Source organism: Aplidium turbinatum, chromosome 5, assembly GCF_918807975.1.
Source record: "Aplidium turbinatum chromosome 5, kaAplTurb1.1, whole genome shotgun sequence".
NCBI lineage: Eukaryota > Metazoa > Chordata > Ascidiacea > Aplousobranchia > Polyclinidae > Aplidium > Aplidium turbinatum.
The window spans coordinates 23,756,076-23,776,289 of NC_137476.1; the positions used below are offsets into that span (position 1 = coordinate 23,756,076).

Consider the following 20,214-nt stretch of genomic DNA (forward strand, 5'->3'; position numbering starts at 1 on the left):
TGCACAAAGGTTTGGTTTCTTAACTAAAATATCATATAAATTACTTAAACCTTTTAATAAGGCTATGTTGGCTATGTTCAACTAAATTCTTTTAAGACAACAGATTGTTGATCAATGATTAATTTAGAAATACAAACGTTAGTCAGCAGTCTATCACCACTCACAGTTTTGCAATGACTGTGATTATAACGAATTAATATTGATTTCAAATGAAAAAAGGGAGAAATTCTTTGTAACAGTCGGAATAAAAGCAGATTGTCACTGTATACATCTTGTGATAGTTTAGCTTAATTTGCACCAGTAGAACATAACATATTATTTAATTTAATGCCTGGTGAACAGCCTCATTCAATTTTCAGTCGCAAGTATTCTATTAACTTTTGATGAAAGTTATAGAAAAACATCAAATGAGCATATAGCTTACCGATGTTTGATCCTGTGTGCCAACATATAGCTCATAAGTCATAACATAATTTCGTCAATCTCATCAATCGTCAAGTGCGTTGCAAATTCAGCAAATTCTTTTAAGTGTGTTGCTTTGAAACTTATGTAACATATGATTCCATAAGGAAACGCGATATACCAATATTTCAAATTGAAATTTTTAGGGGTCCGCGACCGCTTCGAAGACACCAAAAGGGGTCCACCAAGACAAAAAGGTTGAGAACCACTGATTTAAAACAATACATGTGGATGAATGCTTAGTAGCTCCTGAGCAGATACCAGTTTTTCCAAAACGGCTCCCTAGCCTGAGTGAATTGCGTAGCCTACAACACAAAATTCAACATGTAGCAGTGAAAGATAGAAGACCTTTACGCCAATGCAAAAAAAAAACAAATAAAATGTACGTGTTACTACGGAATAGCTAAGTAGGCTAAGCTATATTGATCACACACAAATGAAGTGCTTTATAAACGGTGTAACATTTGGATCAGCATACTTGAATAAGTAACATCCTTGATGCAACGGTGACCACGCTCTCTGATTTACTTGTGAAACACTTATGAGAGGTTAAGAAATGCACTTGGTTGTTATATTTTTTGTTGGTACGTTGAAGTGTCACCAAGCAAATTCAAGCATTCTCTCACAACTGAAGGAACTCTAATCGCACGTGACAACAGGAACGATTTCTTTTGTAACCTTTGATGCGAGCTGTCGCACACCACCCTCATCATCATTTCGTGTACGGTCGGCGCACCGCCGCCAGTCACTAGTTCAACCGCATGCTCGGTCAAACAACAGTGTAATGAAAACAAAAATCACAAGGCGTCGTCAATCAGCGCGATCGGCAACGATCTGACGATATATAATCGTGACGTAAACGAGCACGAGTAGAAGAATAACGACATCGTCGAGGAATCCGATGACGCCCAGCACAGCTTCCGGGAGGATATCAAGGGGAGAGAGAAGATAGACCAAAACGGCGACAAAACAAAGGAGTATGCGAAAGCGGAACATGACAACGAGACCACCAACTGAGAAAAATTCTCGCCATACATGGCGCAGTAGGGTTGGAAGATCCCGGATGTAATCGAGAAGCTGGATAACAAAACACGATATGAAGATACAGTAGTAAAAAGTTGCTTTAATGCCATGGCTTCGTTGTAATCTCCTACTTCACCGAGAATTTTTTTTTTTCTTATGGGGCATCTCGTTAGAACAGCTCAGTCATACCCAGGCTTGCCCCAAATGGTTGAAGATTTTGATTAAGTGGATGAGAAGACAAGGAAGCCATCTTCATGTCCTCCTTTAGGTACGCATTTAAGTGTGCTTGTCTTGTCAGCAGTGTCGAACAGGCTTTCCTTTCGAGCTGGGTGAGTGAATTATCAAGCGAGAACCAAAAAAAGAGGGAAGATCAAAAACTGCCGATTCAACTCGCTAAGACTAGCTTTACAGTGCATGGAAAAATGTATATCAACAATAAGTGGAATATTACACTGTCAACAACCCATCATCAGTGATCGCGTTTAGGATTGTGGTTCGCAGCTTCTGTATGTATGCTGAGACACCCCAGTTTGTTCAAAAACTAAGTTTTTGAAAAAAGTAACTTTACCGGGTTTAACATTTTTTATTACACAAAGATATAACATAATTAAGAAATCAACTCAAATGTTTTACCCGCTAAAGTTACTTTGTTTTGTTTGTCTATATGGTTCAACAAAGCAAACTCTTTACCAAAGCTTTAAGTTTTAAAAATTGAATAGCTTGTGATTGCTCACCGGTCTCGGTTGACCAGAGTATCGACGGTTGTAGAGATTGACCTCTCTTTCCACATCCGTTCGTTCTTCTGAATCATCATCTCCATCAAAGTCTCTCATGAGCAAGGTAACGATCTGACGACACACCGGGCACTGTACCGCACCCAGCCAGTTACCATACTGCCAGTAAGTGATAATGCATCGACCTGTGGTGAAAATTTTTGAAGACATTGTAAGCCGTGCTAAGGTCTTGCGATCAGCTAATCGTAAATTATGATCGGTAATGAAGAAAATTTTTTTGACTAATAAGGAGCGGATTTCTAGCTTTTAGTCTTCCAAATCAAAAGTTAAACCGACACAGAAAGCACTTTGTGAAACGTCAAAATGACCTTGAGAATGAATTTCATTCGTTTACACTGCCATTTCACCGTCGTTATAGAAAACACGTTCTAGTGGAAATTTATTGTAACGCATCTTTCAAGAACACAAGCATTTCAAAAAGCGAGTCGCTGAGTCCTGCCGGATCTGGTTTCAGCACGGTATTTCCAATGGAGAAAAGTCTCTTCACCGTAGCACAGAAAGGAATGGGGGGGGGGTGATATATTTAATGAATCGGCGCTTGGAAAGTTCAAGGACTTGCTTCTGTCTGAAAAAAAGATCTCCACAATTGACTTTTCTTTCCAAACCGACGTTTCATGCGATGGCACCAACACACAAAAAATTAATCTTCGAAATTGTGACTGGTGTTGGTGTCACTCTTGTTGCTTATCAAGTGGCTTCATGTTTCCGACAATAGTCGAATGATTTCTGCTTTGATTTTTTTACGCATTGTTTCCATAAAAAATCTCCAAAAACGAGTCCCCTTTTCACTTTAATTCGGAAAGTAGCGGGTAGAGGGAGTGCGACTGAAGGAAATGTAGCGCTTCTCCACTACTACCAATAAAGTAGCGCTGTAACTCATAGGCGTAGAGTTTTAGAAATTACCGGGGGTGCAGAAAGCAACGTGTTTCTCAACACGAAATTCACAACACTTGACAATACGTCAAGTGCTGCCATAGCGTGATGGTTCTGGCTGAAACTTTCCTGCACAACTAAATTTATTTGATGGCCTGTGCAATAAAAATGTATGTTGCCAATGGACTGACTTCCACAAATCTTTTTTTCTTGCAAACGTTCCACGGGGTCGAGGTACCTGGCAGCTTAGAATCGCTAGGCACAACAGCAAGCGCTTCGGTGGCTTCCACCGACTTGCTGATTTTACTTAAAAACATATCCATGCTAGCTTGTCCTTTACCTGCCCCCTTCATTGTTTTCGTGTGATAGACCAGGCCTTAAAACTCGTGTTTTTTTCCGGCAGCTATCGTGGCCTACCGACAGCTCCTTCTCGACGGCCAAATCTACTTGCTTGGAGGCCAAAATGCGAATAACAATAGCACAAGTAGATAGAATTAAACTTGCAACAATGCCTAAATGATCACTTGGTGTTGTTGAAGTCTGGGCGATGTCCTGTTATAGAATCGTTGTACCACTCAATAACTCCTTTGTCGGGATTGTAATCCATGCAGTATTGCGGGACCATCTAACTTTTTTATTATTATTTTTTTTTACCAGGCCTTAAAACTCGTGTTTTTTTCCGGCAGCCATCGTGGCCTACCGAGAGCTCCTTCTCGACGGCCAAATCTACTTGCTTGGAGGCCAAAATGCAAAGCGATAGCACAAGTAGATAGAATTAAACTTGCAACAATGCCAAAATGATCACTTGGTGTTGAAGTCTGGGCGACGTCCTGTTATAGAATCGTTGTACCACTCAATAACTCCTTTGTCGGGATTGTAATCCATGCAGTATTGCGGACCATCTAACTTTTTTATTATTATTTTTTTTATCGACATCTAACGACACTAAATTGTTTCAACTGCATACCGCCTTTCATAAAACCTGACCATTTATACTCTTATGATGTCACCATTGAGGGTGTGAAATCACTAACCCACAGCCGAAACATTTCTCAACCCCGAAGACACGTGCTTTCCCCTCGGATGTCAACTAACCTACCCAGACAACAAAATTCATCATTTTTACATTGATTCTACATTTGCAGTCGTTAAATCAGGGTAAAAATGACGAATTTTGTTGTCTGGGTAGTTCTTTTTTTTAACAACGATTCAATGTTCGACAACATTGAATCTACATAAATTCGACGATATTGCCAGCCGATGTAAATTAGCACTTCGGATTGACACTTTGTTAAAATAAACGTTGGGAATTACAAACAAGACTTATAGCTGGTGATCGCAGCTGGACATTTCCATACAATAGCAAAAGTTTCCGCACAATGCAACGCAGTGGTTATTATGACGCGCTGACCTAATTCTGCGTCACTCTTTGATACTACTGTAGATATTTTTAACAGTTAATCATCGATCATTCTATTGCAAAATTAAATAATTAGCTAGAAGAAACTGGCGTCCAAATTGGCCGACTGAGGAGGTGGCACCGGAGGTCATTCAAGCACTACTTAGCGGCCATGGCCGTCGGCTGCTTTAAGGCTTGTAGACGCGGAACTAATCACAGAGAATCCAGGTCTAAACTTTTCAAGACACTTTAACAAGGCAAATTAATAACTTTATTACTTTAAGCAAGTCTATAGCTGCACAAGTGCACATGAACTGTAAAGTTGCCTACTTCATTTTAATTATTATGGTTGTTGTTTTCGGCGCTTTATAACTGCTTACAACGCAATAACAACGCGCGAGCACGTGGTTAACCACAAGACTGCTACACCAGGTTACACTTACATTAAACCTGCGCCTGCATTTGTTAAGTCTGCATTGTTACGTCATAGCGAATCGAAGTCATTCAATAAGTCTGAGCTTCAAACGGGCGGGGAAATGAACAAGTCAGCAATTCTTGATGTAACAGCTATTGTTGCGTTTAACGATATTGTTGCTTTCTTTGAATGACAACGCCGTATAATGGACCCTAAACCTCAGGCGTTTTTGTAGCTTGCTGCGTCGGAAACAAACTAAATTAGTGTGAATTTGAAACAGATATATTTTGAATACCGTAATAAAATGAAAATTAAAATGAAAAAAGAATTAAAATACTGAAGAGAGCAGGGGGTGCGCCGCACCCCTGCACCCCCGTACTCTACGCCAGTGCTGTAACTGCAGTCGCTACCCAACAAAAATATAGCGATGCTCTTGCTACCAAAAAAGTAGCGCGCTACTGCCCACCTCTAATACCTGGTAATGCTTTCTTTTACTGCACTCTTCCCTTGGCAAGTAGTTGGGCATCAAGTACGGTACTTCTATGGATTCCTAATCAAACTTATGCTAAGTTCACTTGATTTCATAAAATCTATTAGATAAACTATACTGAATGTCCACCAGTCAAATTACAGGGAGTGCCACTCAAATATTGTGTGCATAAAAAGCTTCCCAACATCAAAGCTGATTCAACCATGTATTGAATTCCATGAACAACGATACTCGTCGTAAAATGAAAAAGTAAAGGATAAAGAGGTGGCAGTCGACAACAAAGTTGTTATTGCATTTGTATGAACCAAACTTACCACAAAAAAGGTGTCCACAGTTTGTTTCAACAGCATGTCGTGCATCAAGTAGGCATACCGGGCATCTACGATCGCTATAAAATCGATGCTGGTTGTCACCCTGAAAACAGATTCTGACATATGGTGATGTTTGCATTCACCAAAAAAACATGGACAAACCAAGGCAAAATCTCTTTCACAATGTCATATGGGATTAGAAATCCAGGACTGCAATGAAACTGCTGGGTAGTTAGAAGTTCTTTGAAAGTAGTAAAAACTCTTTCAAATTGCATCACAACGTGTGATTATGATAGCTGTTGAAGTTACAAATTCCGCAACTTACAGCAACAAACACAAAAGATAATCTGTCTAAAAACTTGTTTTAACACGAGAAACTGATGGTTGGGGCTTTATTTAGCCAACAAGCTTAATAATTTTAGCACAATTATGCACTTCCAATACCAAAAAGTGAACATTGTCACACAACACAGATGTAGAAATTTCAAGGCATAGTCAACAAAATAGCTAGTGTCAACTAAGAAATATAGAAATGTCCTACATTTGATGCCTATAAAATGACATCAGCAGTAATAAACAATCTTTTCAATAAAAAAAAATTATTTGCAATGTTCATCAAACTTGAAGTTTTATTATCCATGGTTACTTAAACATACAGCACAACCTAATTTGTTACATTCTCCAGACTTTTGGAGATTTTTCTAACTGCCAGATTGACATTTTTTAAAAATCATATTTTAATGTCATTTTAATTTTTTCCTGTCTTCCCCAGGTGACACAACGAGTTTTAACATCACATGGTTTCAAAAAATAAAAACAATTTGAATTTGAAAATTTGAGTAAGGTTGTTGCCTACACGCTGACAGTTTGATTAAAGGTTTATTAAATTGCCTTTTTTTATTTTTACTGCATCCCCAAAACAACAAAAGCTTTTATATAATTACCAATCAGTAAAAAATAAAAAAATATGATTTTTTAGAACCATTTAGTAGCCATGTACCGGTATAAACTAATCTTTATGTAAAGCAAAAACTTACATTGCATTTACAAGCTTGTATTAATTGACACAGCTAGAAATTACTGCTAAGAAGTTATTATTGATGTAAGTATCGATCATTCATATTACTGTTTCTAAGTTTTCTGGTCCCTCGTTCAGTTCTTCATTGACATCAATTTGCAAATGGCTCCGAGCAGCATTCACATCCTCTTGACTCTCTGGATGAATTGCACTAAGCCCATCTAAGTACTTGAATCTAAATAAGAATATAAAAAATTGAGTTTTTATGAATCCCTCACGTTTTGTTTTGGAAGTTCAAGCACTTTGGCAAGGTGGGTGAGAGAACCAAACTGCCGTTACAATGTCGTTCAAATGGAAAATCGCTATGCTGTAGGCCTATCAACAGGGTTGTAGGTATTTTACCAAACCCAAAAAATTTACAAAAACCCACTTAAAAATGATCAAAAAACCCAGAGCATCATATTTGTCCAGTTTGTATCAGAAAATCGAAAAAAATAAACAAAAACACTACAAAGCACTTTAACAAACTTCAAATTAGGACTTCACGTAATACCACTTTGTTGTACTACACTAAAACTCATTTATGCAAGGCGTCATAGTTAAACAGTCCTAGTGCATTATTTTATCCATTTATGCCAGCATGTACTGTGAGTGAGAGGCACTTCATTGGTAAAAAGTAGTTTTGAGGTGAAATAAGCATGAATCTACCTTTTTTCAATATATAAAACTAAAAAAAAACGGGTTTTTCTCAACCCTGCCTATTAAGTTTACTTTACATAGAAAAAAGGCATTCTGCCATGTACGTTTAGAGCACTGACGAGACCTTATGAAATAAAAATAATATGTTCAGTTCAGTGCGTCATAGCCTTAAGGAGAGCCATAGGCATTTCACTTTGGGTCTGCTACTATTTGGTGAGTCCAATTCGGTGAGTCCAATTCGGTGAGTTCCTAACCTCTAACCCCTAACCTTAACCCCAAACCCTAAAACGGCAATGGTAATTAGGCTACGGTACCAGTAATTAAAAACAAATCGAAAAAATCCCCCGTTAAGGGATCGGACTCACCGAATCGGACTCACCGAAACGGCCATTCCGTTTCTCTTTAGAGCAGTGTACTCTTACTCATAATCATGAGAAATCAAGGACTATAGTCAAAGTGGAGCCACTCTGCAATTGGCAGCATGCATAAGTGTTTTGTCAAAGCACATGCTCTTGAGCAGTGTCCAACCGGGAGCCTTTCAAACGTTGAACCAAGGCTCTCACCACTCAGCTATGCAGCCAATAATATATATCTAATGCTAAATCAATAGAACCAATAATCATTTTACTAATGATAAAAAACAAATTAATATACATAATAAATTAATCACAGTGCTCAGGTACAGTAAATGTTTTTTTGGAATACAGGATTTTTATAAAAGCTTTACAGTAAACAACTCCAAATACAAATTTTTGAACTTGTCAGTTTCAACAATTTTCCATGGAATTGGGTTGCCATTGTTTAACAGTTAAAAAAAAGTATATATTTGCAGATTGCATAGTTTTGTGATATTGGTACTGTATTAGAAACATTTGGCCAGTGGACCACAACAGGCTGCAAATGATGCTAAAACAATTAAGAAACAATAAAGAAACATATCCCACAAAGAGTAAAATAGGCTGTAAAGGTTACTTTGGCAATAATAATTCAATCTACTTCAAAAAGTAAATTGTGTGGACACACAACTTTTTTGAATGGTTGATTTTGATTTAGTTTTATAATAAATCTTATGACATTCAAAAGGTTCGCATGACCGCTCTGTTTAAACCCCTTATCCTCGCATGTGTTGACATTTTGTCAACATCGATTTTTTGTGTGAGATTGCCCTCGCCCGGTATGCACTAGCTCAGCAACATTCAGTGAGAAAGAGGGCTTCTGAGTCGCCAATTGCTGTAATAATTTCAAAACGTTAAATTGTTTTGACAATCAGTTATTTGTGTTTTACCTTAATCGGTGGAGCACATCTTTTAGGTGCAGACAGTTAGGCGCCAGTCAAATAGGTTCGCGCACTGTGGCATCAGGATAACTAGGTGCGGAGCACTGTGGCGCCCGGTCATTTAGGTGCTATTCCTAGTACAGTAGTAGTAAAGTCTGCTGAATATCAGAAAAATATGTCATGCATTCCGTGAATGAATCTGCTTAAACCGGCAATGCTTTTTACACAAAATGTTATATTAAACAGAAAAATATATTGCTTTTTTAATGCATGTGTTGTGTTCGTCATTCATTTGTTGTTAGTCCAGGTTTGCGTCGGGGAAAGCTTATCAATTATTCAAGCTTTAAAGCATGACTGAGTTCACTTTTAGTTAAGTCAAATAATAACTATACTAAACATCAGTAAAAAACATACCATAGCCTATATCCAAGCGGATGGTAAAAATTTTGGTGTGCAGTGCCTGACTATGCAAGTATAGCAAAGAACCCACTTAGCAAGCTCTTTTGTTTGATTGTCATGCTTTGAAACTTGAATAATTGATAAAGTTTTCGCCGACACAAACCTGGACTAACAACAAATAAATGCCGAACACAAGCATTAAAAAAACAATATATTTTTCTGTTCAATATATAACATTTTGTGTGAAAAGCATTGCCGAATAAAGCAGCTTCACTCACTGAAGCCATGATTAACAACAAATATATGCACGCATTAACAAAATAACATATTTTTCTGTTCAATATAAGAATTTGTATGAAAAGCATTGCCCTACCCGCCAAGCTGATATAATCTGCAGACTTTACTAGGAATAGCACCTAGATGACCGGGCACCACAGCGCTCCACACCTAAATATCCTGACGCCACAGTATGCATGCCTATTTGACCGGCGCCTAACTGTCTGCGCCTAAAAGATGTGGACCTTTAATCGGCACATCTGTTGACAAAACGTCAACAATTAGAAACAATGGAAGATAAGGATAAGTCTTGAAAATAATGAGTTTGAAATCACTGCGCAATGGCTAGCTATAATCACATATGTAGGGGTGTTCAATTTCGATTATTTGAATATTCGAAATTCAATTTATTTTCGATTTCCGAATTTCGATTTCGAATATCACAACTATTCACCAAACTGCAAAATGTGATTTTATTGTAAGAAACGACATGAAAATTCACTGGAAAACGCGAAAAAAAGCCATGAAAATTTGCGAAAAAAGAACACAAAATAACGTCTACAGCTCCAGGCCCATGTTGGTGTTTATGAACACAAGCTGATGGACATGGTCACCCGTCAGTCGGGATATCACTATCCGCTTTTTGACGGTCAGGCCAGCTTTTAAAAACGATCGCTCCGCTGGAGCCGAGGTCGCTGGGATCCCAATCACTTCAAGTTCATTTTCACAGCGAGCGATTCACTGCCGCGACATTTCACTGCAGAGTGCAGAGGTTTTGATTTGAAAGCGACATCGAGTTTGAAAGCGACATGTTTGCAAACGCATAAAGCTAAACGCACGCTCCGTCTACGTAAGCAAATTATGTTGTTTTTGGGTGCATTCAACATCTGACGACATTGAATCGACACAAAATGGTAGATTTTTGCTATGTTCCAGGAAGCAAAATCAGCCATTTTTACATTGATTCAACGTCTGCAGACGTTAAATCAATGTAAAAATGACAGATTTTGTTGTCTGGTGTTGTAGCATCGCAACTCGTTCTAGTGATTATTTATCGCGAAGCTGTTGCGGTTTGCATTCAAAAAGTGTTTTCCTGCTGCCGATCGCTAGTTTATCTAATGCTTTATGTATCAATACAGCATAAAAAGTTGCCCCCACACAGAAATATGCGCAGGCCCGTAGCCAGCCGGGGTAGCCAGACTGCAGAGCAAGGGGGGCAACTTTTTTTCAGGGGGGCCTCGCCCTACCTGAAAAAAATGTTGTCCCCCGCTTGGCATAATCTCAACATTCTCGGGCAACAGCTACAATTATAATGATTTTGCCCATTTAAATTTTTTCGACCCCCCTAAAAAAAGTTGCCCCCCCTGCTCTGCGGTCTGGCTACCCCTTGCTCTGCAGTCTAGCTACGGCCCTGACCCCACGGCTCAGGCACCTATGGATTCGGTAAAAAATGGATAAAACTGCGACAAAGCTCAGCCTACACTTTCTGCTATTGCACAACCTAGAGAGAAATTTGTGAAATTTGGCATTAAAAATGCCAACCCTGCATCCCTGGTGCGGGACTGGCCGTTGTACTATGGTTGTACCCGCGAGAGCGTGTGATAGTCACGTGATCGACGATGCGCATGGGTCGAAGTCTTTTTTCGCTTGCAAAATGCGACAAGACAGATTTCACGCCACTTTCAACCGCGTTCAGCCGACAGGGTGGCTATAATTTCGAATATGTCCGACACGAAAAACAATTTCGAATATCACCTTAATCGAAATCGAATCGAAATTTAACACCCCTACGCATATGAATAGCCGGCTTCTTTTAAGAAAGTTGCATGTGCAATTGTGCATTGTGCATAAAGGTGAACAGCTTTCCGACTGAAGGGAGTCAAAATGCCAGTTCTTATACTCTACCTCAAAAGAAGAATATTGTTACGGATCTCCCTTTAATTCCAATTATTTACTTGCCTCTCATGATCTGGTTTGCAATCTTTCAGTTCATAACCTTACATTGGTTGCTAATTAACAGTAATCGCCAATTGACGTGAAGTACCACCACAGCTCAAATCACCAAGGGGAAGAGAGGTGGAAAGTACTGAAGCAATGTATGACCATTTGAACAACATTCGCTATTGTCATATGTACCAAAACGAAACAGGAAGTTTCATGATGTCCTCTTAACACTCTTCTGTTTTCAACTGACTGTTACAAGAAACCTTCAGTTATCATGGATGAAACTCTTGATGAAATGAAAAAAATTATTTGCTTGAAATCGTCACCCAATGGTCATCAATTACAATTTAATAAACGTTGTTAGCAACAATGCATTTATTATCATGACACACAATGGGAAAAGTAACAAAACAGATTTTCTCAAAACACACCTTTCAGCTTGCTCAAATGCTCAAACATATGTCAGCAAAAGAAAATTGGCAACAGAAACTAAACTACTTTCCAAAAAGTGGAGGTTGATTGATACGGTACTCCTACTTTAAACACTTTGAATCATACAGTTTTTTTATGACATCAAACGAGAAAAATGCTACACTATGTAGAAAGCATACATGATCTGCAGACTGCAATCTGCATGTGTCACTTATATACAGGTTTGCCCAAGACCCACAAAACTTCAGAAGAGCAAATATTTCTTGATATACTCAACAATTATTTATTGTTGTACTACATGTTTTAATGTTTGTTGAGCTTCCTTTATGCTTCGTTTGGGAGCTAGTAAGTTAAAACTAAGCCCTGAGTAGGAAGCAGACCTCTCGATTGAAACTTATGATTATTTTGATGAGGTTTTATCAACATTAAATCATCTAAAAAGAAAACTTCACTAGTGTGAAAGCTAGGGTGGCTCTTATTTGGCAAAAAATGAAAAAAATATGAATTTTGTGTGGGACACCCTTTTAAAAGGTGAGGTTGTCAGAAAAAATAACTCCTGCAAAAAATTTTTGAATTTGAAATTGATTTAGAGGTGGCCCTCCCCCCCTAAAGTTTTGCGCCCTCCTCCAAAATACCAAATCTGCATATCTCAAAAACTGCTTGAGCTAGAGATACGGTTTTTGTGTCAAAAGATGCAGAAAGCATGATTTCCTATCTGCTTTCTGAACAGTGATTGCGTCTATCTTGAGTAGAAAAGCAGTTATTTAGAAAAAACCTGTTTTCGGTATTCTAGCACAAAACAGTGCTAAACAAGTATTGTGGCCCAAGCTATTCAATAAACAAAGTTCATAAACTAACCTGTAAAACTGGTAAAGCAATAAACGAAATAAGTATTCCTAAACTTTTATGCATTCATGCATAGCTAAAATGCCCGTTTTTTATCATATTCCTTGGAGAAATTCCTGAGCGTGGAATCCGCTTTCAAGCTTCAGGTGCTATGCATCGCACTTGTTGGATGGCGAAGGCGATTTATGCAAAAAGCTTGGTCTGCATTTATGGTATCTGTCCGAAGAAATGGTTGGTCTAGCCTTGTTTGACTCTCGATTGTCTGTGGAAAGTAAAAAGCTAATGGTGGCAACCATGTTAGATGAAACAGGAGAACGTCCACCAAGGAGACCAAGCATCAAAGTAGATGCGTTTCTTAGCAATAAGGGTCTAGATCAGTATTGCACCTCTAATTCAAAATGGCTTCTTCAGCTGTTGGTGTTGGGTGAAAATGAAGCAATAATTATACTTTCAAAGGATCCTGCTCATTGGACTGAAGATGGTGCATTTATTCAAGCTTTACACATGGCGAAGGGACTTTCAGTAGTCAATGACAGAGCAGAGAGAGGAGTTGCTCAAAGTCTAATCCAGGATTTTAACAAAATCTTAACTGAAGATGAGTACCAACTTCAGTTTCTTTTGCAAGTTGTTACTGAACACAGGAAACTGTTTCCAAATTCCAACAAGAACAATATTGTCTATTCTTCTTCGTTTAAACTTTAAACCTTCTTTGTTACTCCAGGGGTCAAGGGCTCTGTCTTTTACCACTCTTGGGCAGTGGCGATGCTGTTTAGATGCTTGAGCAGGTGTTGAGCAGCAATCCTTTGATTCGTCCATTGATTCGTCATCCAGTTCAAGCAGACCACGCACACCATTTGGTGCAGTTACAGATGGTGTGGTCTGTGGTTTGTTCCTCTTTGCCACACTCACAGATTGCGGATGGAGCCATCCCCCATTTGTGCATGTTGAAGCGGAATAGTCTGACTCCAGTAGGCTAGCCCAGTACGTAGGCGGTTGAGCCACACCCAGGCCTTCCTTGGCAAATTATCCATTCCGGTTGGATGGGGGCTGGTGTCGGAGATACAACTTTAGAGTCTTGAGGAGTTCTTCTTTCACTCTGAGCTCCATTTGCTGTCCTCCCAGGTAGCCGCGCTGATGGATTGGTCTTCAGCGGTTTTCATCAGGAGTTGTGCGTCACATACAAATGGGTGTCTCGATTTCAGTTGCCGAGGATGCTCGATTGCTCGCTCACAGATTCGTAGAGATTTGAGTGGAGCAAGTGGTTGGGGTTCGTAGTGCGGCGAGAAAGAGACAGGATGGCTTCTTCGCGACGAAACTCAGCTGGTTGGTTGCCTGCAAGGACAGGGAAATTGTCCGATGGTGTAGGTCGCAGACATCCTGTCACGATACGCAAGGCAATATGTAAAATATTGTCAATAATATCGCTTCTTCCAGTATGATACTGACCAGAATTACATTTTGAAATGAATATCGTTACCAGTGTTCCCTCTAAGGTGCAAAAATTAAGACAAAAAAAAAAGAAATTTTGTAGACGGTTGCGTGGTCACAAAAAAGGTTGTAAAATCAAGATTTGGTCAAATGCGTTTTTTCTAAATAACTGCTTTTCTACTCAAGATAGATGCATTCAATGTTCAGAAAGCAGATAGAAAACCATGTTTTCTGCATCTTTTAACACAATAACTGTATCTCTAGCTCAAGTGGTTTTCGAGTTATGCAGATTTGGTATTTCGAGGGAGGGCACAGAACTTTAGGGAGGGAGGGCCACCTCTAAATCAACTTCAAATTAAAAAAAAATTTGCAAGAGTTATTTTTTCTGACAACCTCACCATTTGAAAGGGTGTCCCAAGCAAAATTCAAAAACTCAATTTTAAGAGCCACCCTAGTGAAAGCAATGCATTTGTATCGACAAATAGAAGAAAATGTCATGTTGACAATATTGTCAACATCTGAGCCCATAGAGTTACCTAAAATCCCTGTGCTAATGAGGTTTGATTTGCAGAACACTCAACCATGATGTCTACATCTTTATTGTTATTGTCATTACATTAAGTAACCAGTTAAGAAGCAATATATACTGCAACATAACAAATAAATCCGTCCGCCCCAATAGCTCGGTTGGTTAGCGCGTGACTTCTGGAACGAAGAAGCTTCAAGATCAAGCGGCGCTGGTTCTACTCTCGAGGTGTGCGCTTGAGCAACGCACGTTAAGGACTGCTCTCTATTCAGCGGCATCTAATAGATGGAATAATTCCCTGGCAACAAGACTTCAACAATCCGAAACCTTACTCTGTCAATTTCGGTGACCGGGCCTGCGTCAGTGATTCAAAGCCTCTACAAGTATGCGAAACTGCCAGGATTAAGCTCTTCAAGAAGCTTTCTCAGTCCGAGGATAAAGATTCAATCAATCAAATAGCCTGACATAAAGTGTTTTAGAACAGTTGATTTTTGAGTTAGTTTTGTTAAGTTCAATGATGATATTCTGATGACTTGTGCAATCCCTGTTCTTAATTTGCCTAACACTCAAATACGTTTCTTCATTGTTGTTATGACGCCACAAAAATAATTAAGAAGCAACAATGAAAAAAAGCGAATGTGACATAAAACCTTTCTTGAACATTTTTATTCAAACAAAATCTACATGTTGGTTTACGTTTCATAATGATTTTTGCTATTTAAATTGATCATTGTTGTTACAAAATATTGTAACACTATCAGCAATAAAACATCAGTAGTTCAGTATTAGTCTAAAAAATTGTATCAGTGTCAACAAAATATTGGTATCGTAGCCTATATCAATAGTTTTAATTTTACATAACAAACATAACATTCAAGGTTGTGTCATCTGTAATCTGGTTTTTTTTTTTTGGTCATTGACCAATTTTTTAGCAAAATGTCCAAAAAACATACAGTCAATTGACTGTATATCACCAAAATAAATAAAAAATGATCAAATTTTTTCAAGTCATTTTGGACAAATGACCGAAAAGTCTCAGTGAAAAAAAAAACCAGTCTTCCCATGAATTGTTCAATAAGCTTACGGTATGTAGCACAAATGAAAAATATGTCATTTCTGCTAAAGCAGTAACATAGCTTGAAATGAAAGTGAAAAGCAAAACTGGGAGCTGATATACGGTACAAGTCTTCACCATTGTCATAAATGCTATGATGTGCACACATATGTACAGACGTTAAAGATTGGGATGGACCAGGATACATAGGGTGAAGTGTATGAACAGTAACGTAGCCTAAAGGGAAAGTAGTTTCATCCTATCTTTTTGGTTAATTTCAATGTACCGGTATGCTATTTTTGACCGGAGAGGAGACTAGTATTCCAGCTCCCAAAACTGTTTAGCTTACTTGACTATAAGTAGAACAGATGTGATAATGAGCACAAGAAGAGAAATGAAAGCAATCATGACATCATCTCCAATACCTTCCACGTAAGTACCTGATGTACTTGATTTAACCACAGAGTCAAACATCATCAATTATTTAAATGTGCCTTACAATCAACAAGCTAACCTTGAACAACTGAAAAACAATACTTGTATATATATATATATATGTAATGTATTGCATAAAGTAGGGGAATAAGAACAAACAACAAGCTTTTCAATCCATCATACCAAAACAAAAAACATAGAAGACAATATCAACTTTTTATTCAGAAAAAATTAAGTGACTGTGTATTTAAAAACCTTCTTCTTCTCTTGGTATTGTTAAATATTGGAGCACATTCGGTCATTCAATCAATCAATCAATCAACAGCCTGGTGTCTTGATGTCTTCACTTTTCATTTAGTTTGTGTTCAAGTATAATTTAATTTGCATGCGGTACAGAAGTACTGTACGCTTCCCAGACAGAAGATGCATCCAAACACTAAACAGTCGGTCAGTCAGTCAGAAGAGGTAACATCTTTACTAACGTTTCTCTGAGGCAAAAAAAAGAGAACGCTTTGGAAGCAAAACTTTCCAAGCCTCACCGAAGTTTTTCTTAAAAAAAATAAGTTGATTCAAAACGAAAAAAAAACAAACGAATCAACCACATACTGTGAAAATTATTTCGAAGCTTTCTCAGTCCAAGTATAAAGATTTTCACAATTAATCAAAAATCAACCTCGCAATCGCAAAATAAACTTTCCCAATTCTGTTGGGAAAAACCGCAAACTGGCAACTCTGATTATTTTACAAGTTGCCAAATGTTTTATTTTTTATTTAATATTATTTATTTTATACCACCGAACAGACAAGACACTGTAGCGATCCATTATTTCATCATGTAAGTTTTCCTGCCTTTTACTAAAATTACTATAGTGAACTAGTTTAACTTAAATTTGTTTCGTAGTGTTTCTGTAATTTTCCTTGTAAACTGCTCCCGAAGTATATAAATAGAAAAAAGGGAGCAGAATATAAAATGATTTGTTCGTATTTGGCGAGAGCTCACACGAAACCAGTTCACATCAGACCAGCTCACATCAAACCAGCGCAGTCAGACCAGCTCAAACTGAGCTCAGTGAAGAAAACGTATGTAACAAGTTGGACACCTGTTGTAATGTGAAAATCCGTACCCTTTTGTTTCATTATTCTACAATGTTTAAATTCCTTTGCCATAACTACAATGTTTAAATTCATGTTGCCATAACCTACAATATTATATGAACACCTTCTGATAACTTAAAATTATAATTCGAGTACCGGTAATATTTGTGTGTAAATTAGTTAATGGAGTCAGATAGCTAAATTAGATAAGTTAGATAGAATATTTATCATGTAGTCAGACAGCCTTAAAATTCAATTCAAATATAAACAACCATTCTCATATTTAAATATAAACTATCCTTACACGTAAAATAATTATTACCACAACACAACTGGGTTGAGCATAACAAAAATATATTTTACACATTTAAAAATAATTTCAACATTCATTTTTGTCCACACCCAAGCCCTTATCAGGCCCCTTTTAACTTCTGATACAATCGTAACGTCGTAACGTACGGTAATGCCGATGCTTTACATGTGTCAAGTTAAAAACACGGGAAGCAGCTGACTCGATGACTACTAATCTTTCGCTGCTTCCTGTCTGTTGTTGAATATATTTGTACCGGTTTATACTTGTATCGTATACTATTTTTTGCAACAGACAAAATAAAAGGCTTCTCCCCCTCTCTCTGAATCCTTGCTGGGTCCCACGAATTACCCATAAGCCCCATAAGTACCCATAAGTACCCATAAGCACCATAAGTCGCGTCGAATTACCCATAAGTCGCGTCGAATTACCCATAAGCCCCATAAGTCGCGTCGAATTACCCATAAGCCCCATAAGTCGCGTCGAATTACCCATAAGCCCCATAAGTCGCGTCGAATTACCCATAAGCCCCATAAGTCGCGTCGAATTACCCATAGGCACCATAAGTAACATTGAATTACATAGAAGTAACGTCGAATTACCCATAAGCCTGTATAGTGTAGAGTGTAGTCTATAGCCGTCTAGAAGCCTATAGTAGTCGGCTGCATAGCCGAGTGGTGAGGAGCACGGGCTGGGCGTTCCAAAATATAGTTCGACACCGCTCAAGAGCAGGACACTTGAAGGCATGCCTAAAGGTGGACACGAAGATTGGCTTCGTTGCCTTCCCGTCCGCTTATGTGTAATCTGCAGTTTGCTGCAGCAGATGGAGTGTTTTGTCCGATAAAACACCTTAACATTGGACAATTTTCCCTATGAACCAGGTGACTGCAGCATAGCAATCGTTCTCGCACTCAGCTAGAGGCTTAATTCTTGCTTTGAACTTGATAATTAAAGAAAAAAAAAATAATAATGGCAAGGGTGGGAATCAAACCCGTGTCATCAAATTCAATAGCCTTTGCCTTAACCACTCAGCCACGCAAGCGCTCGGGAAATTTTCGCTTAATTTGTTTATATGGGTAATGTTTCGAGAACGCTCACAATATTATCAGTTTAGTTTGTTTTTATTTCTGACCATCACAACGAAAAAACAATACACGACAAACTTAACACAGATCTATAAAAGGTAGAAGCGACAAAACGCGGACGTTATAACGTGCACAATACCAAAGCCTGCAGATTACATATACGCTGACATGAGGCGTAAGTAATTCCACGTTGCTTATGGGTAACTCGACGCGACTTATGGGGCATTTGGGTAATTCGACGTGACTTATGGAGCTTATGGGTAATTCGACGCGACTTATGGGGCTTATGGGTAATTCGACTCGCGTCGAATTACCCATAAGTCGCGTCGAATTACCCATAAGCAACGTGGAATTACTTACGCTTTCATGTCAGCGTATATGTAATCTGCAAGTCGCTGTTGCGACTTGCGATCGTGTCACTTAAACTGATTGTCCTGCTTTGGTATCATGCACGTTATAACGTCCGCGTTTTGTCGCTTCTACCTTTTATAGACCTATGAACCAGGTGACTGCAGCATAGCAATCGTTCTCGCACTCAGCTAAAGACTTAATTCTTGCTTTGAACTTGATAATTAAAGAAAAAAAGAATAATGGCAAGGGTGGGAATCAAACCCGTGTCATCAAACTCAATAGCCTTTGCCTTAACCACTCAGCCACGCAAGAGCTCGTGAAATTTTCGCTTAATTTGGTTTATATGGGTAATGTTTCGAGAACGTTCACAATATTATCAGTTTAGTTTGTTTTTATTTCTGACCATCACAGCGAAAAAACAATATACGACAAACTTAGCAGAGGTCTATAAAAGGTAGAAGAGACAAAACGCGGACGTTATAACGTGCATGATACCAAAGCAGGACAATCAGTTTAAGTGACACGATCGCAAGTCGCAACAGCGACTTGCAGATTACATATACGCTGACATGAAGGCGTAAGTAATTCCACGTTGCTTATGGGTAATTCGACGCGACTTATGGGTAATTCGACGCGAGTCGAATTACCCATAAGCCCCATAAGTCGCGTCGAATTACCCATAAGCCCAATAAGTCGCGTCGAATTACCCAAATGCCCCATAAGTTGCGTCGAGTTACCCATAAGCAACGTGGAATTACTTACGCCTCATGTCAGCGTATATGTAATCTGCAAGCTTTGGTATCGTGCACGTTATAACGTCCGCGTTTTGTCGCTTCTACCTTTTATAGATCTGTGCTAAGTTTGTCGTGTATTGTTTTTTCGTTGTGATGGTCAGAAATAAAAACAAACTAAACTGATAATATTGTGAACGTTCTCGAAACATTACCCATATAAACAATATAAGCTAAGATTTCACAAGCGCTTACGTGGCTGAGTGGTTAAGGCAAAGGCTATTGAATTTGGTGACACGGGTTTGATTCCCACCCTTGCCATTATTATTTTTTTTCTTTAATTATCAAGTTTAAAGCAAGAATTAAGTCTCTGGCTGAGTGCGAGAACGATTGCTATGCTGCAGTCACCTGGTTCATAGGGAAAATTGTCCAATGTTAAGGTGTTTTATCGGACAAAACACTCCATCTGCTGCAGCAAACTGCAGATTACACATAAGCGGACGGGAAGGCAACGAAGCCAATCTTCGTGTCCACCTTTAGGC

General features: G+C 38.6%; 1 protein-coding gene across 1 annotated transcript; it reads right to left on the reverse strand.

Moving 5' to 3' along the window:
• Nucleotides 1-680: 680 nt before the first annotated feature.
• LOC145770449 (E3 ubiquitin-protein ligase RNF170-like) lies at nucleotides 681-16,125 on the reverse strand. Its single transcript, XM_082582102.1, has 5 exons — nucleotides 16,015-16,125; nucleotides 6,894-7,020; nucleotides 5,771-5,870; nucleotides 2,220-2,404; nucleotides 681-1,539 (listed from the first exon to the last, which is right to left on the reverse strand). The coding sequence occupies exons 1-5, from the start codon at nucleotides 16,071-16,073 to the stop codon at nucleotides 1,273-1,275; spliced, it is 738 nt and encodes a 245-aa protein (XP_082438228.1). The 5' UTR covers nucleotides 16,074-16,125; the 3' UTR covers nucleotides 681-1,272.
• Between the last annotated feature and the right edge of the window lie 4,089 nt (nucleotides 16,126-20,214).